The following is a 27,386-nucleotide window of genomic DNA, read 5'->3' as shown; positions in this document are numbered from 1 at the left end:
AAGTCCTTAGCTACCGGGCTAAATTCTCTGTCCCCCTGTATGTGTAGTTATTTGTTTGTTGGTTTAAATCTTCGTTGAATTGAAAATATGTTGTTAAAAAGAATGGTTGTTTCATGAAATGCTATTGTGCTAATTACTAAGGTAAGGGACATAGTTCCACGCTAAAGGTATGAGACTCTAGTGAGGACTGTATTAAGTAAGTATATGGATTCTTTAGCCTCAACAAGTAGTTTTTACTTACCCCCGAGTGCTTGTTAGTTCCAAAGCTTTACAGTCTTTGAATTTAGCTTTATCAGTAATTTTAGCAAGTAAAATCTGTCAAACTGAGAATCTCGGATTTATTAGATATTCAATTTGATATTTTTTCTGTCACATATATAAATAAGATAAATAACTCTTAAATTATCACATCTAACATGAAATTGAATAATTATTAAAAAGTTATGCTTATAGCTATCGTAATCAGAAATTTATTATAATATTTTAGTTTCAGTAATTAAGTCTTTGATCATAATTCATTATTTAACAAAATGATAATAGATCCTAATTTAGAAATTAAAAAGATAATTTAATCTTGCAAAATATATTTTGAGATTTTTTCATGTTACTGAGGCCCTGCATTTGTATTTTTGCCTTATTGCCTTTATATTTGAAAAGCATTTTCATAATCAAATGATTAAATCTTTAATAAACTAAAAGTGCCTAAAATTATAATTATCTAGTACCAAACCGGCCGGCCTCAAAAGTAGAATAAATTAGCATCATTTTACACGCTTGGATATCACTGCAGCTTCTTGCCGTGTTCTATGAGTGGTAAAGCCGCCGCAGAAGCCTATCGTAACCCAAGTAGCATTTTGGTGGCTGGAGACAGTGGGTTGTTGCCGCGTGTACAGAAAATATAAACCTAATCCAATTGTTTGTCACCTTTTTTATATAATCATATTTCGCTTTATCTCCATTTTAAAAAAATAATAATAATAATTAAGATAACAATGAAGCCAGGCGGCTATGTAATTTCTCTCATCCCAAGCTTTTTCTTTTTGAACTTAATATAATTATTAAAACAAACCCTTATTTTATTCTATAGTTATATGTAAATTTGATATGCAGATGAGAAAATGTACATTACCATAGAGTGAGTTTTTTTTTTTTTTAATATTATAATTACATAATATTATAAAGAGTATACTAATAAGAAGTATATCAGCCTGGGTAGCATTATTGTCAAAATTTTGAAACAAAGAAAGGACAGAAGAATATATAAGTCAGCATGTCTTCTTCACCGCCCGCTCACCTACTTTAGGTTATTATCTTCCAACTTCTGACACTTCTCTTAATTAAATGATCATTTGACAAATAATAATCATGAGACTATGGTGTATCCTTCATTTATCTAAATATTTACTGCGTCAATTTTTTTTTTTTTGCAAGACATTCTTGAAGATTTGGTACATTTATTTATTTATAAAAGTTCGTGATTTTTAAATTAAATTGTAATTTTATGTAAAATTTATTTAATCAAATAAATCTCTAATGAGTGAATGTCAGATTTGCACGGCACCTTAACATGGCATGATTATATCAGCCACCTTTTGCATTACAAAGCGCACCTACCCCTCCGAAAACGACTTGTACAATTCTGAAGCTCACGTAAAAACAGTCTCACTGTTTATCACTTATATTTTATACGTAATTAATATTAACGGGAGATTGTAAAAGAGTTATCAAATATTTATCAAATGCAAATGGTATATTTTGAATTTTAATTTTTATAGTTTTTTTAATAATAATTTGTCACAAACTTTTGGGTCTTTTAATTCATTTATCTTTCTAAATATATAATAATTATTTAATTATTTAAATTTTTAGAAATGTATGAATTTAGTAAATAGTTAAGTGATATTTCAAAGAATAATTATCACTAAATTGAATCGTTATAATTACGGTCGGTTCATTTTAATTTTCTTTTTTTAATAAAATAAAATAAAATTTTTTTTGATAGTATCCATATCAAGTGTTAAAAGAAAATTCTTTTGTTTATTTTCAAATTGATTACAAATGAAAATTTATTCTCAACAAAGTTTATCTCTACAAGATCCACCAAATCATAAACAGCGTCGTATTGCTCCACTGCTATACGTGATTTTTCTTCTTCCACTCAATTTTTACATTTTCTCCTGGGAAACTCACCTTCCACACACGCATTACCACGATTCCCCCACATGAATCCCATTTCTTTCTCCGGTCAATACAAAGGACAGATCAGGCGGGAACTCGGTACGGCCATGAGTCGAGTGGCCTTGGGCGCGGTGAGTCCGAACACATCACTCATGTCGAGTTCGCTCGGTTTCATTCCATCGGGCAACGACCAGCTGAAGCAGTGGAGCAAATGCGCCACTCCCAGCTCCAAAGCGTACAGTCCGAGCTGCATCCCAGGGCATGATCTCCGGCCCGATCCGAACGGGATGAACTCGAAGTTGCTGCCCTTGAAGTCGGGCATGCCCTGGTTCAGGAATCGGGAAGGTTTGAATGAGTCCGGTTCATCCCATGAGGTGGGATCTCTGCCGATAGCCCAGGCGTTGATCATCACGCGCGACTTCTTGGGGATGAGGTAGCCGGCGACGTCGGTGTCCTCGGCGGTCTCGTGGAGGAGAAGAGGAATTGGCGGGTGGAGCCGCAGGGTCTCCTTAATGACACACTTGAGGTAGGTGAGCTTCTCTATGTCTTTTTCCTCCAGGCGCCGATCAAGACCAACGACGTCGGCAAGCTCCTGCTGGACCCGTTTCAGCTCCTCCGGGCAATGCATCAGCTCCGCCAAAGCCCACTCTATGGCTGAAGCCACCGTCTCTGTTCCACCAAACATTACATCCTGCACCAACCAACAGTATTCTTCAGTATATACACACACACGTGTACATATATACTAATTCAGGAAAAAGAAAATTCAAAGTGGAAACAAGAAGAGTAATTTTTGTTATAATTAGTTAATTACCATGATGATGGCCTTGATGTTATCTCGGGTAAATTTGATGACGTTCTGTACATCGTCTGATTGGTTTCCTTTAGGCTCCTCGCTGTAAAACGCAAGCAACTCATCGACCATATCATTGTCAGCGTCATCGGAAGGAAGGTTGTTGACGTTTTTCCTCTTCTGGATATGATCGTCGATGACACTGTCGATAAAACCGTCGAGAGAACGACGAGCATTCACGAGTCGGGTGTTGAGACCCTGCGGGTCGACCCACCCGAGATATGGAATGAAATCAGCGATGTTAAACGCGCCGAAAAGCTTTGAGAACTCCTGCATGATTTTGATGAACTCGTCTTGGCCGTCTTCGGAGCAGGATCCAAACGCTGCCCTGTAAATAATATTACGGGTCAAGGAAAAGATGAGTTCACCGACGTTCACGGTCTTGCCGGTGTTGGCAACCACGGTTCTAACCATCTTATCAACTTCCTCCCGCACTGACGCCCACGACTCCGCCCTCTTGCGGCTGAAAACTTTCATGACGCAAATCTTACGCATCTGTCTCCAGAACGGGCCGTAGTTGGCAAACGCCATATCAGCTCTGTCATAAGTGAGATAGCTTATGGCTATGGTGGCCGGGCGATTGGAGAAGATATTGTCCTGAACTTGGAGCACCTGGCGAGCCACCTCCGGAGAAGAAACCGCCACCATGTTCAAGAACCCCATGCGCAAGCCAAACAGACCACCGTACTGTTTAGCGAGCTTGGCGAGTCCTCGGTGTGTTAACTGGTCCATCATCATCATGTTGCCGATAAGAGGTAATCCTTTGGGTCCCGGTGGGAATGGAAATTTTCGCCGGATACGTGAGATAAGTCCTAAGACTAACAGTAACGGGACGACGAAGAAGAAAGCCATGGCAACTGGTTGCTGCTTTAATGCTCCTAATAGAGAATCCATTTTCGTTTCTGTATGTATATTTGTGTGTGTGTGTGTGTGTGTGTATATATATATATATATATATATAGAGAGAGAGAGAGAGAGAGAGAGAGAAGAAGGATCGAAAAGCTTCAGCCTATATCTATGGATGCTTTAGTGGATGAATATAATTTGCTACTCTGCAACTCTTGAATTGTTGCTAGCTATGAAGTTGGGATATACAGGGCTTTTATAGAAAAGTTGGCGACCGTGCTCTCCCTCTTTTTATTATTAATTTAATTTCTTTTTTCCCCCCTCAGATATCTGGAACTACGACGCTGCTTCCTTGTTTTTATATTATGGATAAAATACCTACAAATGAATTATAAAATAGTTAAATCGGTCAAAGAAGCTACGTTGACCAAATGTGGTGAATTAGTAATAATTCAGATTTTTAAGAGGTTGTAATCTAAAAATTAATTATTCCATAATATATTTATGGAGAGTAAAACTAAATTAATTATTAAAATTTCCTAAAATAAATAATCAGATTAATATTTTAATAATAAATTAATTATGTTTATGGAATCTGATAGCTCGTATTTGTCCGTTCCAAGATATTATAATTATTATAAGAGAAGATACCAAATTGTCATTGTATAATTATATAATATATTTATGTACATAAATTAAAGGGCTCTTATACTATATTAAAATTTAAATCCTCAATCCAATGTCAACCGTACTCTACTCTCAACAAATATATAATACGCAGTGACTGTCTTCGATGGATGTTTGTACACTTGCAACCAAGAAACAATTAACATGTGCCACGGTCTACACAATATCTAAATTGCCGAGCCAAGTATTTAATTAGTTAAATATTATTATTTAAATTAATAAGTTTTTGAGGGACATTTTGAATTATATTAATCTTTTTGTGTGTGTGTGTATGTGTAAGAAGTAAACGTATACAACTAAAATTAGATTATAAGAAAATCTATCTAATTAAATTTAAGTATGCGTATAGAATTATTCTAAAGTAGAGAGCGAGATTCAATGTTCTAATAAAATCTACACGTGAGGTTCGAGGGCATCTTTGTGAGGCTAAAATAAATTAGAACAAGAAAAAGATTAGAAAATAATATTCGATAAAGTAATAAATAAATGGGTGTGTCGCATAAAATTATTTAAAAGATCACAACATGAAAGGTGAAGATCTTGATAGGGGACCTTAAATTTCTCAATCTTGGTTAGACATTAAAACCACCGAAGGTCTCACCTCACCTCATCTCATCTTTCGAGCAATCTTTATTTTCGCCTCGTTAATTATTTATAGTCTATTTTTCAAATATATTATTGATTTTATTAATTGTTATCCAATAAAATAGGGTATAGATTTGAAATTGCGTGTTCAAGCATCATGATGACCTCATGTATATGTTTATTATATGCATATATGATTATTTATTTTTTTAATTAATTTATAATAAACATACAAAAATAATGAATTTATCGTAATTCTACTGTTACAATTGTAAGTTATATTTTCGATCATATTGGATCGATCAAACATTATAAATTAATCACTATCAATTTATAATATATTTATAATATAATAAATTTTATAACTTTAATAAATTTTGAATTTGTGATGTTTAAGTAAGATATAAAAATTTTAAACACGATACATCAATTTATTTAAATAGATATATATATGTATATGATTATTTTGTATTTATCATTATGAATCCATTACTTTGGTGCAAGATCACCTTATATTGAAAGCTTGTGGGAAGTGATATTTACCCACTAACTAGTTTTCTTGTTTTAGATTAATTGAAAGTATTATTATCAATCTGAAAGCTACTTCGGCAACACATTTTACGTACACACTAATATGTGTGTGTGTAGAGTTGAGGAGAGAATGAAAATGGCATGCATTAATGTTGAAATGGACGTGTTTTCGAGTATCTACTTGACTAATACATGATTAATGGGAACTACCTCTATAAGTTTATTACTGCTTATATTGATAATATAATTAATATTTTAAATATAATTAAAATGGACTTTACTATTTCAAAAACTACATTTTTTTTTATCATTATAAATATTATTTCAATATATAAAATATATTTTAAGTTATTCTTTGCTTTTTTTTTTTCTCAAAAAAAAAAAAAAATTGTTTATCATGTTAAGTGATGAATTTTATGTCCAATCAAATTAAATTATTTTACATATTAATTATAGTGTAATTGTTTTAAATATGTATATATATATACAAACACACACATATTAAATTATTTTATGATATATACATTCATAAAAATCTAGATATTTTTTTTCTGATAGGGTTGAAACGGTGGACACCAGGACTAGTAATTAAAGCGACTCATTTAATGATATTTATCGGTCGACATCTCCAACGACAACTTGTTTTTTAATGAAATTTTTTTTATAGAAATAGTGAGAGAATTTTACAGATTAAATCTATATATACAATATATATATATAAGTAAAATAAAAAAATTGACACATTATAATTTCTTATTTTTAAAATTTATTTTATATCAATACGATATATATATATATAATAATATAGATTATATTTATGTTTTTATTAATGTGATATCTATTTAAATATTTTAAATATAAAAATAAAATATGAGTATGATAATATTACTATTTTATAAAAATAAATATTATAAACAATTTTATAATACCTTATAAAGTAATAAAATTTACATAAAACTAGGTTAAAACTCGTTGAACTTACAACCAAATCACAATCATATACTCCTATACTTTTTTATAGAGCAAATTCTTTTGTGATGGACTACAGAAGTAGGTGGCTCTTGTATGTACATATACATATACATATATATATATACATACACACTTTGTTTTTCCTTTTTTGCCTGACAAAATGGGTCTTGTTTGTACCTTTTTTTTTTTTGGTTTCCATTAAAGATCTTTTTTGTACTTTCAATATGTTACATTTAAGTCAATATTTAAATAGTATATGCTAAAAATGAACAAGAAAATCAAACATGGAAGACTCTCTTAGTCTTAAGATAATGGCCACTATACCTTCAAACGATGCTCTTAATTTAATATCGCTATGATTTTGACACTTAATTTTTTATTTGTTATTTTTTGCCTAGCTATACGAAATTTGTAATTTTTGTAAGATTCATTTATAAAACTTATACGAAATTCAACAATGAGAATTTATTATTTGAAATCAAATTTCTTGAATTATAATATGATTTAATATATATGTATCTTTCAAGTAAATGCACATATATATACATATATATAATTAATTAATTAATTACTTGCATTAATTTTTGGTTTACTTACAAGCTATCTTCATAATTATTATATAGATGAACAACGTGGCCGTTCTCTCAATAAAGACGTGGAATCTTTATGGCCTTAATTGACTGCTGGATTTCAAACTATGTAATTAATTACCATGACATTTATAACATTTTTCATTTATCTTTTAAATTGAAAAAATAATATTTATATAAACAAACATTACCCCAGTTGAGAATCAACTATATCTTATTTGTTTTGAATGTCTAAACTTATTTTTTAATAATATTTTAGTAATAGAATTTTAAATTCATTAGAACAAAAATTGGTACGAGCAAAACGACACCGGATCAAGAGTCTCGCTTTTGGAACAGCATGCTACGTGCACCCGAGTCACTGACACGGACAGGAAAGTGCCAAATCCGCATGGGTTCAGAAACCTCCAAGAGAAATCGTAGACAATTTGGACGGTTGTGATTAACGCTTTGCTACACCGGTCAATAGTCAAAAGGAACATGCTAGAGCCGGATTATAATAACCCCACCAACCATTCCATTAAAAAAAGTGTTGACCGCAATTTATTTATTTGTTTATTTTTATTTCTTTATATAATTATTGATTTGATTATAATTGTACGTTTTATGTTTTAAGTGTTAAAAAATTATTTTTATTAGTTTTTATATAAATATTAAATCTATTATTATTTATTCAATTATAAAAATATATAAATTTTCTTTTAAAAATTTATAAACAATATAACAAGCAATAATGGCCGGAAAGTTTGAAAGTTAAAAAGAAACGTAGTGCAACTGGGTCAATAGGAGTGCCGTCAAATGCAGGGAAAATATTTTGTTAATTATAAAATATGAAATTATCAAATTGAATAAATGCTCGCAATATTGAAATTTTAAGGGCTTATCTTATGTAATAATAATTGATTAATCATATAAATTTAATGCACATTGTGGGAAAAAAAAAAAAAAAAAAAACAAGTTGAATTAATGGTCATTAAAAATTTATCTTAATCACTTTTTGGGATTAATTATTAGCCTTTAATTTCTGTTAATTACATAATTAATTACGTGTATATATACATATATATCCACTTATGGGTATCAGTTTTACTTAATTAATTGAGTGATGGACTAAATTAATAGGAGAAAACGTAAATCTTGAGCTGCCTGATTTAATCATTCAACAACTTCAAATAATAATAATAATAATAATAATAATAATAATAATAATAATAATAGATCTATCTGTTAGTGTGTCTGTATATATATACATACACACACGCACGTATAAATTAATACATACGCTATATACATATATATGTTATTATACTTATACATAAATACAACTTTTAATATTCTATTATTCATTTAATTTAAAAAAAAAATGTTTGAGCATAATAATACACAAGAGCAAATGAACTGAAAATGAGATAGACATAATATAACAATAATCTTTCCCGAACTACTTCCACATGGACTTACTAGATTAATATAATTATTAATATATAGTAGCAAAACTACCAATCTATAATTAATTTCACAATCATTATTTTTTAATGATTGTTTAATTACTCGTAATGAGAATTATTATTATGCACCATTCCCACATTCTAATAATGTTTGTTTATATTGTTGAGATTAGTGGTTCATATGTATATATATATTTACAATGAATTATAAATTAAAGATGGATGTGCTATTATGTTTATTTTTATTTATTGATTATTTGTGTTGTCAAGTTAGATATACTATTGTATTTACCTTTATTTTACACGTTATTTATATTATGTTATAATTAGTATATATATTATTTAATTATTAAATATATGTATTTTTTAATTAAAACTAACTTAATAAGGTTAGCTTAAAAAACCAGTAGCTATGTATATTGTTAGATTGCATTATATTGGACAATGATGTAATGAATCATACATACGCATATATATATATATATCACGAATCCAACTTGATAGTCAACAGAATCTATATTTCTATATGGCTCTGAGGTGTATATAATTAATACATTATTCGTTGTGTTGCTTCTTGGAAAGTATATACAAATTATTAAACGATAAAAAAGTTATAAAGCATATATTCTTATAATATTAAATTTAACATACGGGGGTCCATTATTGCATGAAAAAGTTCGCTTATATTCCAAATGGGGATGCTGACATGGCGGCGTACTATTGGAGATTTACATTTCAAGACTTAACACTACGCATGCTCAGCTCAAATAGTCAATATTGTTGACTACGACAAACCCAATTTCTTTTTTTCTTTTTTTTAAATGTTGGTCAAGTATGCTTGATGACTATAGGCAAGTGATCCAACAGTTACTACCAACATAATCGCAATTAGTGGAGTAAATCAACCCATAAGATTCATGGTTTTTATTTTAATTTTACAAACAATGACAACAATGTATTTTAAAAAATTATTAAACTAGTATATGAAATTCAGCATTTGATACATTTAATCCATAATTTTTTTTTAATTAAAATTTAATTTATCATGTATTATGTTTGTTTTTAAAATACTTATTTTTCATTTTTAATAAAAATTAGTAAAAGTATTAGAGCTTTAAAAACCTGATTTAAACGAATATTTTATATTTATGTACTACTATATTTAGTTTGCTTAGACTGATTCATTGGTTGGTGGAGGTTGGATTTAGTAGGAGCCAATCAGGGCCGCCGCCGTCCCTCCAACCTCAAATCAGAACAAGAGAATACAGGTCATATTCCCACAGCACGTGGCCTTTAATTTCGTCTCAAAACGACTAAGCAAACTGAATAAAATGCCATACACAGATTTACCCACACCTAGACAAATAATTTATAATTTATTTGATTAGAATAATAACTTAGTACGTAAATTAACCGTTTGATTAAGCTCAATTTCTATTAAATAATCATTACGGCCATGTTCTTAGACTGAATAATATTTTTGATTCTTTCAAATATTTAAATTCAATTGATCATTAATTTCCAATTAATATGCTTCCAAGTTGAAAATCTTACATATAGACATATTATATGTAATAACTAGAAAAAAAAAGGGAGAGAAGATCCTGGCGTGTATGTATATATGGGTATATGGAGAGGGTTGGAGTGAAACGGTGCCGTTTGGAGAAGAGGATGGGGAAACAGCGTCATTTGGAGAAGATGAGGAGGAAACGACGTCGTTTGGAGGAGAGGGAGTGAACGGTTGGGATGAGGCGGGATGGACGGACATGATGGGATAAAGGAGGGGTATAAATAGGAGACAGGAGGAAAGAAAAAAAAAAGAGAAAAAAGGAGGGAAAGGAAAGAAAGAGAAAGAAAAAGAAAGAGAAAACATAGAAGGGAGAAAACAGGGAGGAAAAAGAAAAAGAAAAGAGAAAGTAGAGAAGAGAAAGAGCGGGGAGGGAAAAGAAGGTTCGAGAAAGAGAGAGAGAGGAGCTGAAGTGGAGAGGAACGAGAAGGGAGAGAGAATAAGAAAGAGGACGGTGACGTTGTGATCAGCGGGAGGAATGAAGATGGAAATGAGAGGTACGGTAATTTTAAGTTTCCTTTTAATTGATGTGCATTTGAAAACTTGATGTAGGTGGAGGAGTTGGTGTGAGTGTGAGTGGAGGTGTGCGGAGGAGACTGCGGAAGGAGAAAGAAGAAGAAGTGTGGCATGGGAGAGAGGCCTGTGAGGGAGAGGTGAGGGAGTGTGTGAGCGGGGGCGCATGGAGGAGACTAGGCCGCAGGAGGAGAGAAAAGAAGGAGTGCAATGTGTGTGAGTGTGGTCTATGAGGGAGAGGAGATGTCGTGTATGAGCGGGGGCGCATGGAGGAGACTAGGCTGTGGGAGGAGAGAAAGGAAGGAGTGCGGTGTGTGTGAGTGTGGTCTGTGAGGGAGAAGAGATGTGGTGTGTGAGCGGGGGCATATGGAGGAGGCTGGGTCGCGGGAGGAGGGAAAGGAAGGAGTACGGTGTGTGTGAGTGCGGTCTACGAGGGAGAGGAGATGTTGTGTGTGAACGAGGGCGTATGGAGGAGGCTATGCCATGGGAGGAACGAAAGGAAGGAGTACGGGGTGTGTGAGTGCAGGCTGTGAGGGATAGCAGTTGGTGAGTGTGAATGGAGGCGTATGGAGGGGGGTCGTGAGAGGAGAGAAAAGGAGATGTGTAGTGTGCGAGTGAGGTTCGTGAGAGGGAGGGGATGTTGTGTGAGTACGAATGGAGGTTTGCAGAGGGGACCACGGGAGGAGAGAGAGGTGATTTCGGGATTTAAGAGTGGAGTATCTACAGTAGGCCGTGGAAGGGGAGGGAAGAAGAGATTTGGTGAGTGAGGTGGATATGTGTAAGGGAGGAAGTAGTTTGTGTGGATGTAGAAAATTTGGGAGGAGGAAAGGGAGGCTGTAGACCGTGGAAATGAATTGTCGGAATAGAGGTGTGGGGGTTCTCTGTGTAGGGAGAGGGGATGAGTGGTGTAGCTGTGTGGTGTGAGAGTCTGGGCTATATATAGGTTGGTATAGCTGTTGTAAATGTGATAGTTGGCAAGAGAATGTTACAGGTGTGAGTACGTGAAGTGTTAGTGCGTGTCTTATGCACAGACAGGATGATATTGTGTTGAGTTGGTAGCATCGGGGGACGCTGATGATATTGGTTGTCGCTACTTAGAAAAAGTAAGTTGATCGCCCATAGTGGTGATGATCGGGGGACGTTTGATGGGAAGGGGTTTGGTCGCCGATATTGGTGACGGGAAAGAATGGTATTTGGGTGTGTGTGTGGCCTATTAGAAGTCGAGGGATAGGCAGTTTGTTGGTGGTTGCCGATCCTGGTGATGAGTGGGAATGGTATTTGTGTGTGTGTGTGGCTTATTAGGAGTCGAGAGATAGGCAGTTTATTGGTGGTCGCCGATACTGGTGACAGGTGGGAATGGTATCTATGTGTGTGTGTAGCTTATTAGGGGTCGAGAGGTAGGCGGTTTATTGGTGAGCACCGATACTGGTGACGGGTGAGAATGGTATCTGTGTGTGTGTGACCTATTAGGGGTCGAGAGGTAGTCGATTTATTGGTGATCGCCGATACTGGTGACGGGTGAAAGTATTTGTACAGTTAGGGGATGTCGATGGGTGGTCACAATTAACATGCATAATTTTTTTAAATTACCAAAAGTAGGTATTAGATTGAGTAGATGGAGTACATATACGACCTCTAAGTTCCTTATTGTTGTATATGATGCTTGTAACTTAATTTTTATTGTACTGAGTTGTATATACTCACTCCGTTTTATTTACAGATGGAGTAGGGATGGAGTCGGGATCGAAGTTGCTGATTTCCGAGCCTAGCAGATAGAAGAACAGGGCAATAATGTTTTCGTCATTTGGCATGATTGAGTGTGTAATAATCAGTAGTAGTGTAGATAGTGTGTCTGCTGGGAGTTTGTGAAATTATTCTTCAGTGTGATATTACATGTAGGGTTACAGATTTATTGTGATTTTGAGTATAGATTTGCGGTAAGGTTTCTATATTTGTAGTAGATTTGGAATGACGCTTTCGTGTGTAGTCGCGGAATTATCTTAGACTACGCCCTTTAAAAAAAAAAGGGCATTACATTATACTATTTTACTCATATTTTGAAAGAGTCACTTTAGAAAAATAATTCATAATTTATTTAATTAAAATAATTGCTTGAGATAGTCATTGATTATTATGTAAATTAACTGTTTGATTATGCTCAATTTCTATTGAAAATCATTATGGCATTGTTGTTAGTCTAAATCATAAGTTTGATCGATTCAAAAATTTAAATTTAATTGACAATTAATTTCTAATTAAATATGTTTATAAGTTGAAAAATATCACATATATATATGTTGAAAATCCTCAATGACAATAGTTTGTGGTTCCATTTTTTCCAAATTATATTTTATCATGTTATATTTTTATGGACAAAAAATTAAAAATTAAAAATTAATTTTTTTTCTATTTTCCACTAATGAAAATTTGATTTCCAAACAAAATATTATTAATTATTACAGATACTTTTAAGGATAAAAAATTTAAAAAAAAAAATCATAGAGTAAGTTTAATCTCCAGATTATGCAAAATAATACAAATGATCAACTTTTATCAACGGCTCGGATCTTCCGCTTCTGCCATCAGTTTTTACGATTTTTCTATGTCCAGTTATTTTTTCACTTTCTCCAGGGCGACTCACCTATATCACATGTCACCCTGCCGCATGTTCAAATCGAAACCGTCCCGTTCTCTCAACCTCATCTTCCCTTATCCCGTTCTCAGTGCAAAGGACAAATCAGGCGGGAACTCGGTACGGCCATGAGTCGAGTAGCCCTGGGCGCGGTGAGTCCGAACACATCGTTCATGTCGAGTTCGCTCGGTTTCATTCCGTCGGCCAAGGACCAGGTGAAGCAGTGGAGTAAATGCGCCACGCCAAGCTCCAATGCGTAGAGTCCGAGCTGCATTCCCGGGCACGACCTCCGGCCCGACCCGAACGGAATGAATTCGAAGTTGCTGCCTTTGAAGTCGGGCATTCCCTGGTTCAGGAACCTTGAAGGTTTAAATGAGTCGGGATTTTCCCAGGACTTGGCGTCTCTGTTAATTGCCCATGCGTTGATCATCACACGCGACTTTTTGGGGATGACGTAGCCGCCGATCTCGGCATCCTCGGCGGTTTCGTGGAGGAGTAGAGGGATTGGCGGGTGGAGCCGTAGTGTCTCCTTAATGACACACTTGAGGTAAGTGAGCTTCTCCATGTCTTTCTCCTCCACGCGCCGATCAAGACCCACTACGTCCGCAAGCTCTTGCTGTACCCGTTTCAGCTCTTCCGGGCACCGCATCAACTCCGACAATGCCCACTCTATGGCTGATGCCACTGTCTCTGTCCCGCCAAACATTACGTCCTGCATCGCCCAAAATTATTCTTCGTTATATAAATATATAAATTTATATTTAAAAAAATTTTTAAACTTTAATTTGGGTTAGTGATTTTGTGTTTACCATGATGATGGCTTTGATATTGTCCCGGGTGAATCTGATGGCGTTTGGAAGATCGTCTGATTGGTTGACTTTAGCCTCCTCGCTGTAAAAGGCGAGTAACTCGTCGACCATGTCAGTGTCAGCGTCGTCGTCGGAGAGGTTGCTGCCGTTCTTCTTTTTCTGGATATGTTCGTCTATGACGGAGTCGATGAATCCGTCGAGTGACTGACGGGCCTTCACGAGTCGGATATTGAGGCCCTGTGGGTCTACCCACCCGAGATATGGAACAAAATCTGCAATGTTAAACGCGCCGAAAAGCTTGGAGAACTCCTGCATGATCTTGATGAACTCGTCTTGTCCGTCTTCAGAGCAGGCTCCGAATGCCGCTCTGTAAATAATGTTCCGGGTCAAGGAAAAGATGAGCTCGCCGACGTTAACGGTCTTGCCGGTGTTGGCAACCACGGTCCTGACCATCTTATCAACTTCCTCCCGCACCGACGCCCACGACTCCGCCCTCTTGCGGCTGAAAACCTTCATGACACAAATCTTACGCATCTGCCGCCAAAAGGGACCGTAGTGGGCAAACGCCATATCAGCTCTGTCATAAGTGAGATAGCTTATGGCTATGGTGGCCGGGCGGTTGGAGAAGATACTGTCCTGAGCTTGGAGAACTTGGCGAGCCACCTCCGGCGAGGAAACCGCCACCATGTTCAAGAAGCCCATTCTTAAGCCGAAGAGACCACCGTACCGTTTAGCGAGTTTGGCGAGACCACGGTGAGTCAACTGGTCCATCATCATCATGTTGCCGATGAGAGGTAACCCTTTGGGTCCCGGCGGGAATGGATGCTTCCGGCGAAGACGGGAAATGAGACCTAAGACTAAGAGTAACGGGACAATGAAGAAGAAGGACATGGTTACTGGTTGGTGGGTGAATGAATTGAGGAGAGAATCCATTTGAGCTTGTGTATATGTATGTGTATGCGGAGATCTTGCTGGCTGTGAAGATGGGATATACGGGCGTTTTATATACTAGTTGGCCGATCTAAACTGTGCTCTCTCCTTTATTTATTTGTTTATTATTATTGTTATTTTAACTCGGTTTTGTATGATTTGGAACTGCCCACTTAGTTACTTCCTCATTTTAAATTAATTATTAGATTAAATTATGCATGGATTAGGAATTAATTCATGCGATTTAATATCACTAAAATAAGCTTTTCTTTTTTTTTTTTTGACCAATCTTATTCAAATTCACGTATATTTTATGTAAACTTTTTAATAAAAATTTATAAATTTTATTGATTAAGTGATGAATGAACCAATAAAAAAATTACATATTTATATACGTACGGCATACATAGTTATACATACATATGTATACGAAGGTAAAATGTGAAGATCTCTTGATAGGAGACCTTAAAATATCTCCAACAAGTATCTTTCATGGTTAGACATTAGAACGGTTGAAGATCTCATTTTACCATTTCATATTTCTGGGCGTTCTTATTTTCACCTTAATTAATTAATTAGTTAGAGTTTTAAGGGGAGCCATTAAATTTTTACGAACGAATTTTGGCACAAAAGTAATATGTTCTTACTGCCCAATAATATAAATAAGGTTCAGAATTATTCAGACATTATATATATATATATATATATCGTTTTTAAGCATCAGAATGACATCACATATATATTTATTATATTTGATTAAAACATGCAATTATTTGGATTAGATGTTTTCGTCATGTCCATATATATATATATGTGTGTGTGTGTGTGGGAACGTACCATAAATTCACAATTTTATATAATTTATGTTTTATTTTTGGCACCAGTATTATAACAAAGTTTTTGATTAATTATATAAATTCATATTTATTATGCCTTTTAGATTTAAAAATTATTTCAGAATAAAGTAAGCTAATTATAATAATATTAATATAACAATAATACTTGCCACCTACTATCACATGGAGTGGATTATAATAGTAAAATAAAAACAAATTAAGGAAAGTTGCCAACAGCCAAGCCAAAATTAGCTAAGCTGCCGCTAGCAGGCATCCTCATCAACAACCCTTAATTAATCCTTAATTGATATTAATGAGATTCTCAAGGTAAATTAAAGCTTATAAACCATACGTATTATAACCAAAAAAAAAAAAAAAAAAAAGTAAAAATTAAACTGTAATAAATGTTAAAATTGAGATTAATATGGGAATTTGCTAATGCAAGTTAAGGGTATAAGTTGGAATTAGCAAATAAAAAAGTTATTTGATATGTTAAGAATACAAATGAGTTTATAAATCTTATACTCTTTATTAATGTATTTTAAATAGATGTTTATAATTTTTAGAATAAATTGATTCAATTTACAATGTTAGTTTTTTTTAATAACAATACAATAATTTAGTGGTTAATACTATTATTTTTATGGAGCTAATTACTTTTATTTGCATTATAAATTAAAGATGATTGATTTATAATATTTAAATTAGTTGAATCAATAACTTAATTTATTAACGTATTAAATTATAAATTTTAATAAATTAAATTTAGTTTTAAAGAATTTATTACAGTTATAGAAGAAAATAATATTTTAAAATAATTAAGTTCTCTTAATTAAAATAATCATAACAATTTAAATCCCGACCATATTTTTTTTTTTTATAGAATTCATGAAACTTTTCAAAATTATTCTTAGTAACACTACCACATGGTAAAGTAGGCAGTAGTTAATTAATCATTAGAAGATAAAATTAAAAGTAATTAACTTATATTATAAAGGTTAAGTTTTTTTTTTTTTGTAACAAAAAGGAGAGAATAAATGTTGTAACCTATCAGGAGATTGGGATTTATTAGATGAAAAAGTTCGCACTTAATTTTCCAATTTGACAATGACACGGTGCCGTATCATATTCGATGGATATCAGATTAAATTTTAGTCAATTTTGCTGACTACTAAAAACCAAAATTGTTCTTTTTAAAAAAAAGGAAAAATCAATTTGGTCAAGAATGCTGGCCCTGGCTGACTATAAGCCCAACGGTCACTGGCACGCAGTTGCCACTATTGATTATTTTTTATGGAACCCACTTTTAATTATTTGAAAATCCCAATTTGTTTATTTTTTTTAATTCAATTTATTTCTATTTTTTATACACCAAGTTTGACCACTTAGTTTTTGTGTTTCTTAATTGTAATTATGGATTAATGTTTTGTAATAGTAGGTTGGTGTCGGGTAATTTATAATTAAAATTATATATTTTTAAATTTAGTTTTGGCGCGCTTGATAAGCTAATTATTGAATTTTAATCACATATAAATTATTAAGACTTATGGTTTTCTAAATAGTATTAATTATTATATAGTACCGTTAAGTTATTACATTAACTGTTGAAAAAAATAAAATAAAGAATTTGGGAAAGAAAAATATTAGTTAGTAAAATGTGGAATCAATTGCAGATAAAAATACAAAAGGGAAAAAATTTAGGACCGGCCGCCACCAACAACCTCAAAAGCAAGAGAAAGAATCGAACACCCACCGGAACACGTTGTGTTTAAGTTCGTCTCAAAACGACAAAACAAATAAAATAAAACGACAAATAATTTTGCTTAAACAATCAAAAAAGAGGGGATTTAAGTGGTAAATTTCTTGACTAAGGCTGAGAGGTGCGTGGAATGGGGGCTTAAAAACTTGGAGTTCTTTAAGTTTTTAAGTTTTCTTAACTATTATATAAATTTATATTGACATTGGGTCAGTATGAACCAAAAATTTAGTTCATCTATTTAGGAACCGAGATCGAATTAAACACATATTTAGTTTGATCTGATTCAATTTTTCAATAAGAACCAGAATTTTTAAATCCTAACTCTAATAATGTATTTAGTATAAATTATCATATTACTTTTGATTGGATAAAGATATGAATTATTGATATGATTAAAGAGAGAAATCAATTGAGTGTAAAGAAAGTAAGTTAGATAGTTCATTAGTACCCAATTACAAATTAATTCTTAAAAAAAAAAAAAAACTAACTAATTATTAGCAAACCCAAAATTTCAATATATATATATATATATCTATATATAGGAAGCTTGTTTCGTGTGTGACTGGTGACCAGATCAACTTTCAAAGCATCAATTAATAAAACATTAGTCTCCCAAATCTATGAATCTTATGTAACGACCCGAAAAAATATAATTATGATTATAATTAAATATTTAGTCCTTGACATCTAACAAAATACAGACTCTAAAAATAATTTTATGAAAGATCACTTTATTTACTAAATTAGATAATATTTCGTAATTTGAAAAATTGAGTTCATCTTAACTGTAGATTGGATAATTCCCATATGTTTTGGGATCCTGTCATCGCCCTATTCGGTCTTGAACTTGTTCTTGAATTTTCTGTCATATAAGACATAAAAGAGTGAGTTACAAAAACTCAATAAAAAACATTTAACATTTTAACCTATAATTGTATTTGGCACAAGTGAGTCTTTCTTACCATATCCCAAGTGAATTTATACATTAATGTTATTTAAGTGTCTATCCCTGTCATTATAGGTGAGACGGTATACGGAGGTTAACGTTTTTCAATCCCTGTTTCTATAATTCACCCTATTGTTATCATTTACCTTTTTTTCAACTAGCACAGTAATTTTAACTTTCTAATTTTTTCCAACATGTCTATCTGATTTCCATCATTTTCATCGCTTTTCTTCACAAGAAGACATTGGTCTTTCATCGTACAATACCATCACATCATCATCATGAGGGAAAAAAACAAATATTTTCATAATACGCGAACACAAATCACATACATATACATATCCACCAGAGAAACACTGCACGATACTATCAACAAACTGGGTTTTAACTCGATCATAATGGTCACACACACACTCCCCCCTCTGTTCACCTCGCATGTACAACATATCATATAGCATCACCTCCATATGTCTTTACTAATGAGAACCAATAAACGGGCTCACACCCAACCGTAAGGCCACACAATCACACTCGCCCCTCAACGTCAATTTCAAGGCAACACACACTGTTCCGCCATCCTGGCACTCATCGGCCACCTCAAGGCCGCACACACGCACACACTATTCTGCCATCATTGGCACCCACCGATTATCACACGGCCACACATACACTGTTCCGCCATCATTGGCATCCACCGACCAGCACACGACACACATTCACCCCACTTCGCCACTCCTGGCAACCGATCATCGAATGACCACTCACACACACACACACACAACCCTTATCAACACACCACGACAACCGACCATTGAATTGCCACTCACACGCTCACACAACGCCCTTATCAACCCTCTGAATTTGATTTTAAATTCAAAATTTCTTTACTCACTTTGGGTTCCCTACTCCATCCGTAAGGTTTATTGAATTATATATAAATTTTTATGATATTTGGTGTTTTTTTTTTAATTTTTTTCATCACTTTAATTCTTCCACCAGATTGATTAGTAGTCCAGACCATTTAATACATTATAAGTGCTTGGTTTATTATTAGTGTAATACCCAGATCCAGAATTTGGCCAATGATTAATTTTAAAATTTCAAATATATATATAAAAATATAATTTTAAAATTTATCAATTTTTATTTAATGTGAAATTAGTAAAAAAATAGGTTGGGGATGAAATTGAAAATAATGTTGCGAAAAGTTGATAAAAATTTGGGTTCGGATGATATTTTTGAAATAAAAATCAGAAATTAGATGTCAAAACACAATTTATGAAGATTGCACCACGTAGGATCACTAAGTCAGCAGACCCGACAAACCAGAGCATTCTGCGTGGTAAGACACGCTGACTTAGTGCCACGCGGGAGGACATGCTGGCAATCAGCATGCCCGAGATCGGATGACTTGGATGCGTTTCCACGCGCGTGGACAGTCCGGATCTGTTCCCTCCTCAGGCGCGATCGAACGATTGCGATTAAACGAGACGAACGGTTCAGATTTCTTCGCTCTTTAAACGCGATTGTACAATCGATATCAAATCGTGATGAACGGTCCAAATTTATTTTCTTTTTAAATACGATCAAACGATCGAGATCAAATACAATGAATAGTCCAAATTAAAGGAAGATAGGTATAAATATCTCGTATCACACCAAACCCAAACCCTAGCCGCCAGCCTCCCACTAGAGAAGGGAGCCGATTGTTGCTCCCTGCTGTGTCGGAGCCACCTCCGACCGTCAAAAAAGATAAAAAAATTCTCATATCTGCTCAGTATTTGATTTCGAACACTCCCATGGATAAATCAGAGCAAAAGAAATGATAGATGAACTGAAAATCGCAGGTAAACCTAGCGGTGCCGCTACAGACAAAGCTCGATGCTGCCGCCGCGGGCAAAACCTGAAACTGCCTCTGATGAGCCCATTCCCGTTTTCCGGTTCGTACGATTTTTCTACCATTGTATTTACCGTTCTAATTTTTAGAAGTTGATCAAAGAAAAACACTCAGCCGCAGAGGTGAGTCGGTGGAGCCGCCACACAGAAAAATTCTGCCGCCGGTAGGTTTTTATTTTTTAACTTTTTTCGACCAACCGTGGCCCCCCTAACGTGTTTTCTCACAGGGATGAGTATAAAGCTAGCCGAAATAGGTTGAAAACAGCTAGATTGAGAAATTCTAAAATTAGTCAAAAAATGTTTTTAACACCGATTTTAAGTTTTTTAGGGTATTTTTAGGTACGTGAAACGTGTTTTAATTTCTGCAGAAAAATTCAGAAAACCCGAGGACTGGCAGTAAGTGCAACTGAAAGTTCGGTATTTCGGACGTCGATTCATGTAAGAATCTCTCATCTTATTTCATGTTATAAAATTGAAATCTAATTATCAATAACACAATATTTTGCGTAATATAGAAAACTTCAAAAATTAATTACAGATTACTAATGGAGTCAGAACCTGTTACTTATTGTTGTTTGTTATGTTTAACTGATTGTTTAATTTTACAACTTTAAATACATGATAACATACTGAAATTGGTAAAATGATTCAGTTGTGTTTTTCTTGATGCATGTATTTTTTGTCTTGCATTGATTTACGGTTAAATTGTAAAACTGAAAATTAAACATAAACAAAAATTTAATTGGTTAAGTGAATGAATTGTAGCAGTACTAGATATCCTGGGAGATGGTGGAGGGACTGTATACATAGAAAACCCTACCATGAATGTCGCCTCATACCAGAGTGATATCGAGAATTGATATTTTTGTTGTTCATACCAGACGAGGTATGGGAACAACTCGTTTTACCCTTACACCGGATAGAGTATCGATGATTAGTATTTTTGGCGCTCATACCATATGGGATATGGGGATGACTCGTTTCACCCTCATATCAGACGGGATATTGATGGATGATATTTGTGACGCTCATACCGAACGGGGTATGGGGACGGCCGGTTAGTTAACAAGGTTGGAGATTGGTTCACACGTAGTGGGATATCTTTATGGACCCACATGGATATCAGTAGGCAAATAAAAAGGAAAAGTTCTTATTCTTGCTTACTTAAATATAAGATTTTGATGTTATTGAGTTATTATCTTTATAGGTCGGTTTTGAAAATCTCGCAACGATAAGTATACAATAAATAGTTTTACTTATGATAAATGAATTTACTTAGTAAAAGCTCATTGGTTGTTTTTATTATTTTTACCAACCTTTAATTTCTGTATCAGTGAGTAGTGTGATATTTTTATTGGACCAATGTAGCTCACCATTTCGTTAACTATTTCATATCAAGATGACCAAGATCTAGATTCCGATCAATAAAGGGGTCGTGAATAGTTCATCACCCGGACTCCTTTAAAAGCTAGTGAAGGTTGTCATAGAATGCTCAGTTGTTTACTTTTCGTTTATTTCTTTGATTTTTGGTTGTTTTTTTAGAATTGACATTTTTCGTAACCCTATTGGGTATTTTAAACTATTGTGTAAGGAATGTAAAGTCTAACTCTATTATTCCGTTTCCGCATTCAACTTATGATTTTATTTTGTTTTAAATTCCAGACCTTTACGATTAGAGTTAGATCTCTTAGCCCTTGGATCTAACCATCCAATTTTAAAATTTTACTTATTGGGTCATCTCTCTGTTTAATGGGTTATGGCCCGTTTATGCCATAGATAAAGCCCATGGATATGCCCATTTTTTAGCCCACTAGATCTACATCTTCCTCTTTATTACCAACTCCTTAACCCTAAATTCTCTATTGTCATCATGGCTACCTTATAGATCTCGGGTTATTTGCATTCACAGTGTGTATTTCATTTTACTGTAATGAGTTTTAAATAATTTTTGTGCTTATCTTTCGAGATTAATCATTCAACAAATCATTTTACTTGGTTACCTTGTACTAAATTGTAGTTAGATTAAAATGTTAGATGAATCTTACCCTCGTTGGATTGCAGTGATGAAAATTGATTCACAATGGTGTCTCTGTCTTCCTAAGCCACACAAATACACATACCAATACTTTTTGTTTGTTGTAACACTCAAATTAGTATCAAATATGCTTTTTTTAAGTCTTGTGAAGTAAAAAATGGGAAAACATGTTCATTGAGCTTACCTGTTAAAGTGAATGCACACCAAAAGCTGAATTTAGCTCTCGATTTTCAGTCCTCCACCGTATCCCGTCCACTTTGGCCTCCTAAAACGCATCTTTTTCTCTCTATTGTGAGCGATTTTCCCTCTCCTAGGGTTTTTTGTTCAGGAAAAGAATATCATTTATATAGGGTAGAGTGAATGAGAGCCATTGGATATAGGGTTAGTCCCATAGCCGTTCGATTTATATCTCTCATTAAGGTTAACTTGGACATTTCTTGGGCATAATCTACCCCCCTTAAAAAAATTTTGTGCTCCAAATTTCTAGATTGATTTCCAAGTTTGTATTTTGTTGAAAAAAATCCCAATCATGACACGGTCGTCATGTCGGTTAGGTTAACTCATAAGTGTTGTTTCATGATACTCCGACGGATTCTTTGATGCTTGCTAGCTGTTTTGGGGGATAATCCCACTTCAAAGGTAATTCACTCAACTTCCTCAATACCTTCACGACTCATTATTTTCTCAGTCATCTTGGTGGTACTTCTATTCATTGTATCTTGGAAAAATCAGGGAGTCTCAAGAGTCAATTCCATCTCATTCTCGACTTCTGAGAATGATTCAAGATTTTAGGGAAAAATCCTTGTGTCATCCCAAATCGAAAACTGGTCCTTTTCCTCATACCAATCAAGTCTCTAAAGGGCTTCGCACTTCTAGTAAATCATACCAGCCCCCACATTCATCAATTTTATCGCCTTAAGGTTATTATATCTGAGCTTTGTAGGTGTTTGGTTCGTGGCTTATCGAATTTGCATTTCGGGATCTGTGGTAATTTCACATTAATGTTGATGAGCTATAACTTATTTTGGTTGTCCCAACGATCATTTGAGTGAACTAACACCCTTAAGGTGGTTGTTGTTGGATTTTATTTTTTCGTACCTATTGAGATTATGATGTTCATTTTTGTTATTTGAATTATTAAGAGTCTCATTCGGTATGAAAGTTAATTATTAGTTTTGTTGTAAGGGTTACATTTGATTTCAACTCTCGTATAGTTAGATACTACACCCTTTTGTTTCTAGAATTTTCCATGCAACCACTTTTACACATGACCTTCATATATGACTCACGTGTTTGCCCTATTATTGATCTCTCCTGATTGGTTTCGAGGTTTGCATGTGTTGTGAGTTATGAGTCTATTATATTTTCGTTGCATTATCATGATTATATATATTCTAAAGTTTGATATTAATGAATTAGAATCTTATCACTTTTATATTTTTATAAGTGTAAGGGATTTTGTATTCTGAGATCATCGAAGTAATGGTTTAATTATATCCGTAGAAGGTACAACCCTTATGTTCCAACTTAAGGGCAAGAAAATATACTCTGGAATATCATACTAATGGTCTTATTGTCAAGGTATGTCTCCAAAAGAGTTCATTTCCTTTAGGAATTTAACTTATGCGAAAATAAGTCCTTTATAAAGGATCTTAGTCAAGTATACAGATTCCCTTTTGATATTAAATCTCTGACCCATTATAGCCCTAGATACAACAGATATTTTCTTAGGATGTCTGTAGGGAGTTCTAAACATCTAAGTTTCATTTTCCTAACTTCTCTAAGTTCTAACTCTCGAAAATTCTTAAACCTTCTATATCAGAATTAGATCCGAAGAACGTATACTCTGATACTAACTTTAACGACCCATATTTTTAGAAAAAATGTAATCATCATTATAACCAAATACTTAGTCATTGACATTTAACAAAATACAGAATCTAAAAACAGTTTTATGAAAGATCACTTTACTTACTGAATTAGATAACATTTCATAATTTGAAAAATTGAATTCATACTAACTGTAGATGTGATAATTCTTATATGCTTTGAGATTCCGTCATCGTCCTATATAGTATTGAACTCGTTTTTTAAATTTCATTCTTATAAGACATAAAAGAGTGAGTTACAAAAATTCAATAAAAGATATTTAATAGATTAACCTATAATTATATTTAGTAACAGTGGATCTTCCTTTAATCCCAAATGAGAGCCATTGGATATAGGGTTAGTCCCACAATCGTCGGATATATGTCTCTCATTAAGGATAACTTGGACATTTCCTGGGCATTACATCTTAATTGGCTACTTGGTCTCCCAATAGAGTAGACAAAAACGATTCTACAGATCCATTTGTCACCGAATAAATTAATATTCAATTAATGCTTAATTGATTATAAGAAGAAAAATCAAGATTGTACGCCATTAACGTCAGCGTGAGTCACCATCAATTAACCCCTTTAAATAGTCGTCAACGCGAGTCTGCTACACTTTGTAGTATTTGGAAATCATCAAGAATCTCTCTTTCTATTGCCAATGACATTGATGAGCAGCCCACATGTAAATATATATGTATGTGTGCTCTCTCTGTGTAACACTGAAATCTAGATGGCTTACTTGTAACTGCAGTAAACTCGTCAGGTAAATATATATATATATATATTTATATGCGTGTGTTTGTATCATTTCACATGTAACGTGACTTCTGATCTCATCCACGATGAACCATGCATTTTCGCCAGTGTCACGGATCACGATATACACACACACACACACGCCCAATTTCGGATTAATTTGTGATTCACGGTAATGGGAAGTGCATGATAGCAGGCGTGCATATATACATATATATACACACACACACACACACATAATTACATATGGGTTGCAAGTTATGGTGGCCATGCATGTCGCGTTCAATTTAAGATAATCTTGATTCATATGACATGGAAAAAGTGGTCGATAAAATTTTCATATTTCCCGCTGTCAATCACTAAAACAACTAAGAAACTAAGTGGTCAACTTGTGAAAGAGCCGCCTGTACCTATCTCTTCATTACTATATATTTATATATGGTTATATATACATACATATATATATATATGCCTCTCAATTTGTCAGAATGCTTATGTATGTAGACTGATTAAGAGCTTAAACGTATTATTCTTTTCCTTTTCCAATAAAAAGAAAAAGATGGGAGAAAAGACAATGTAAAAAGTATCTCTTCCTGGTCCAGGTCATGATCTTGACCGACTTTTGATCAATCAAATTTGGTAAGCAGAGTAGTTCATTTTAAATGTCACTTAAAAAATAGTCAACATTTTCATAATTAATAATGGGTATGTTCTTATTCCTATAATAATAATAATTATTATAATAAAACTGGATATTTTCTTCCTCAGACCAAAAAGAATAATTTTTTTTTTTTAAAAAAAGGGGTTAATTCAATCCAGCACGTGTTTGACTAAATGTATTTCTGTATAATTTGTTGTTGAGAGTTGAATTAGATAAATAAAAGACACGTGAGAATTTGGAGTACTAATTTAGTAGATATTTTATTTTTTAATTGAATTAATTTTGAGTCCATCTGTATCTAAAATTATACAGAAATAATATATATATATATATAGAGAGAGAGAGAGAGAAAATTCTAACACATATCGTATGTCCATTATTTATTTATGAGATGGTAAAATACATTATTTATTTCGGAAATATATTTTTTTAGATGTGGGCATAAATTGATTAATTAAGCTGGCTAATATCTCAACTTAATTTGACTAATTTATAATATATATATATATATATATATAGAACGATAGAATTAATAATTTAAAATTTTTATTATTAATATTCACTAACATTATAAAATAAATAATTATATAAGTTGGATAAATTTTTATTTGTAGGTCGTTTCTAGATAGAAGTGTGAGATAAAACTTCAACTTGAAAAATCTAACTCTTTTAGGAAAGTATTATGGTAACTGAGCCAGGTGATTTTAACTGTATTAATAGGCTAATTTTACCAATTGTAATTAAATTTAAATAATTTTTGTACTTATATATGTATTTACGTAATGGAATCAATTAAATATCTAGTTCATAATTAACTAAGTAATTTATTCGGATATTAAGCACTAAATAAAGTTAAAGGAGAGATATGAAATTCGCACTTAACATATAAGTGTTCGTTCGATAATTTTTTCAGTATATATTGATCTTGTTTTAGTTGAAATTATAATTTTTATATTAAATTATGACTCTAATAATTGGAGAATCAAAATGACAGTCACAAAAAAAAGTATATGAATTCCTCAACAAAAAAAATATATATATATATAAACAATTTGTTGAATATATATAGAAATTATAATTTATTTTATTTATTAGTTTGAATTCAAATATAATTTATCTTTATTTAGATTTAAAATTATTTATTTTAAAAAAATTTATATTATTAGTTAAAGTTTATCTTTTAAAAGATTAAATTTATATTTATTTTTTAAATTATAATAAATTATTTTTAGAAAATTTGAATTCAATGTAAATGTATTCAGCGGCGTTACGAAGACTCTGTTAGCATATGTAGCATAACATATATCATTCCGTAACCAATGGACCATACCACATAGAAAAGGTTCAAATCAAATCATTCAAATTCCTAAAGTTAATTCATTGTATATTCATCAATAATTTTTCATTTCAAAAGGAGTTGCTTTCTACAAACTATATGAGTATTCCGTTTCATTATCCATATTCTCTGTTCCATCTCCT

The 27,386-nt window shown here is 33.1% G+C and overlaps 2 protein-coding genes across 2 annotated transcripts; both read right to left on the bottom strand.

Moving 5' to 3' along the window:
- Positions 1-2,015: 2,015 nt before the first annotated feature.
- Positions 2,016-4,069, bottom strand: LOC110822357 (cytochrome P450 84A1-like). Its single transcript, XM_022052457.2, has 2 exons — positions 2,993-4,069; positions 2,016-2,869 (listed from the first exon to the last, which is right to left on the bottom strand). Exons 1-2 carry the CDS (start codon positions 3,923-3,925, stop codon positions 2,246-2,248), a joined length of 1,557 nt encoding a protein of 518 aa, XP_021908149.2. The 5' UTR covers positions 3,926-4,069; the 3' UTR covers positions 2,016-2,245.
- A 9,081-nt stretch (positions 4,070-13,150) lies between these two features.
- Positions 13,151-15,205, bottom strand: LOC110822404 (cytochrome P450 84A1-like). Its single transcript, XM_022052519.2, has 2 exons — positions 14,212-15,205; positions 13,151-14,114 (listed from the first exon to the last, which is right to left on the bottom strand). Exons 1-2 carry the CDS (start codon positions 15,142-15,144, stop codon positions 13,491-13,493), a joined length of 1,557 nt encoding a protein of 518 aa, XP_021908211.1. The 5' UTR covers positions 15,145-15,205; the 3' UTR covers positions 13,151-13,490.
- Positions 15,206-27,386: the final 12,181 nt, after the last annotated feature.

Source organism: Carica papaya, chromosome 4, assembly GCF_054855325.1.
Source record: "Carica papaya isolate Zhongbai chromosome 4, ASM5485532v1, whole genome shotgun sequence".
NCBI classification, from domain to species: Eukaryota; Viridiplantae; Streptophyta; class Magnoliopsida; order Brassicales; family Caricaceae; genus Carica; species Carica papaya.
Note: the sequence above shows the minus strand (reverse complement) of the source record. Positions and strands in the feature narration are given on the sequence as shown.

Coding starts and splice junctions, on each gene's coding strand:
- LOC110822357 (XM_022052457.2), bottom strand. CDS start 3,925: ATGGATTCTCTATTAGGAGCATTAAAGCAGCAACCAGTTGCCATGGCT. Junction 2,870..2,992: donor ACATCAAGGCCATCATCATG/GTAATTAACTAA, acceptor TGGTTGGTGCAG/GATGTAATGTTTGGTGGAAC.
- LOC110822404 (XM_022052519.2), bottom strand. CDS start 15,144: ATGGATTCTCTCCTCAATTCATTCACCCACCAACCAGTAACCATGTCC. Junction 14,115..14,211: donor ATATCAAAGCCATCATCATG/GTAAACACAAAA, acceptor TGGGCGATGCAG/GACGTAATGTTTGGCGGGAC.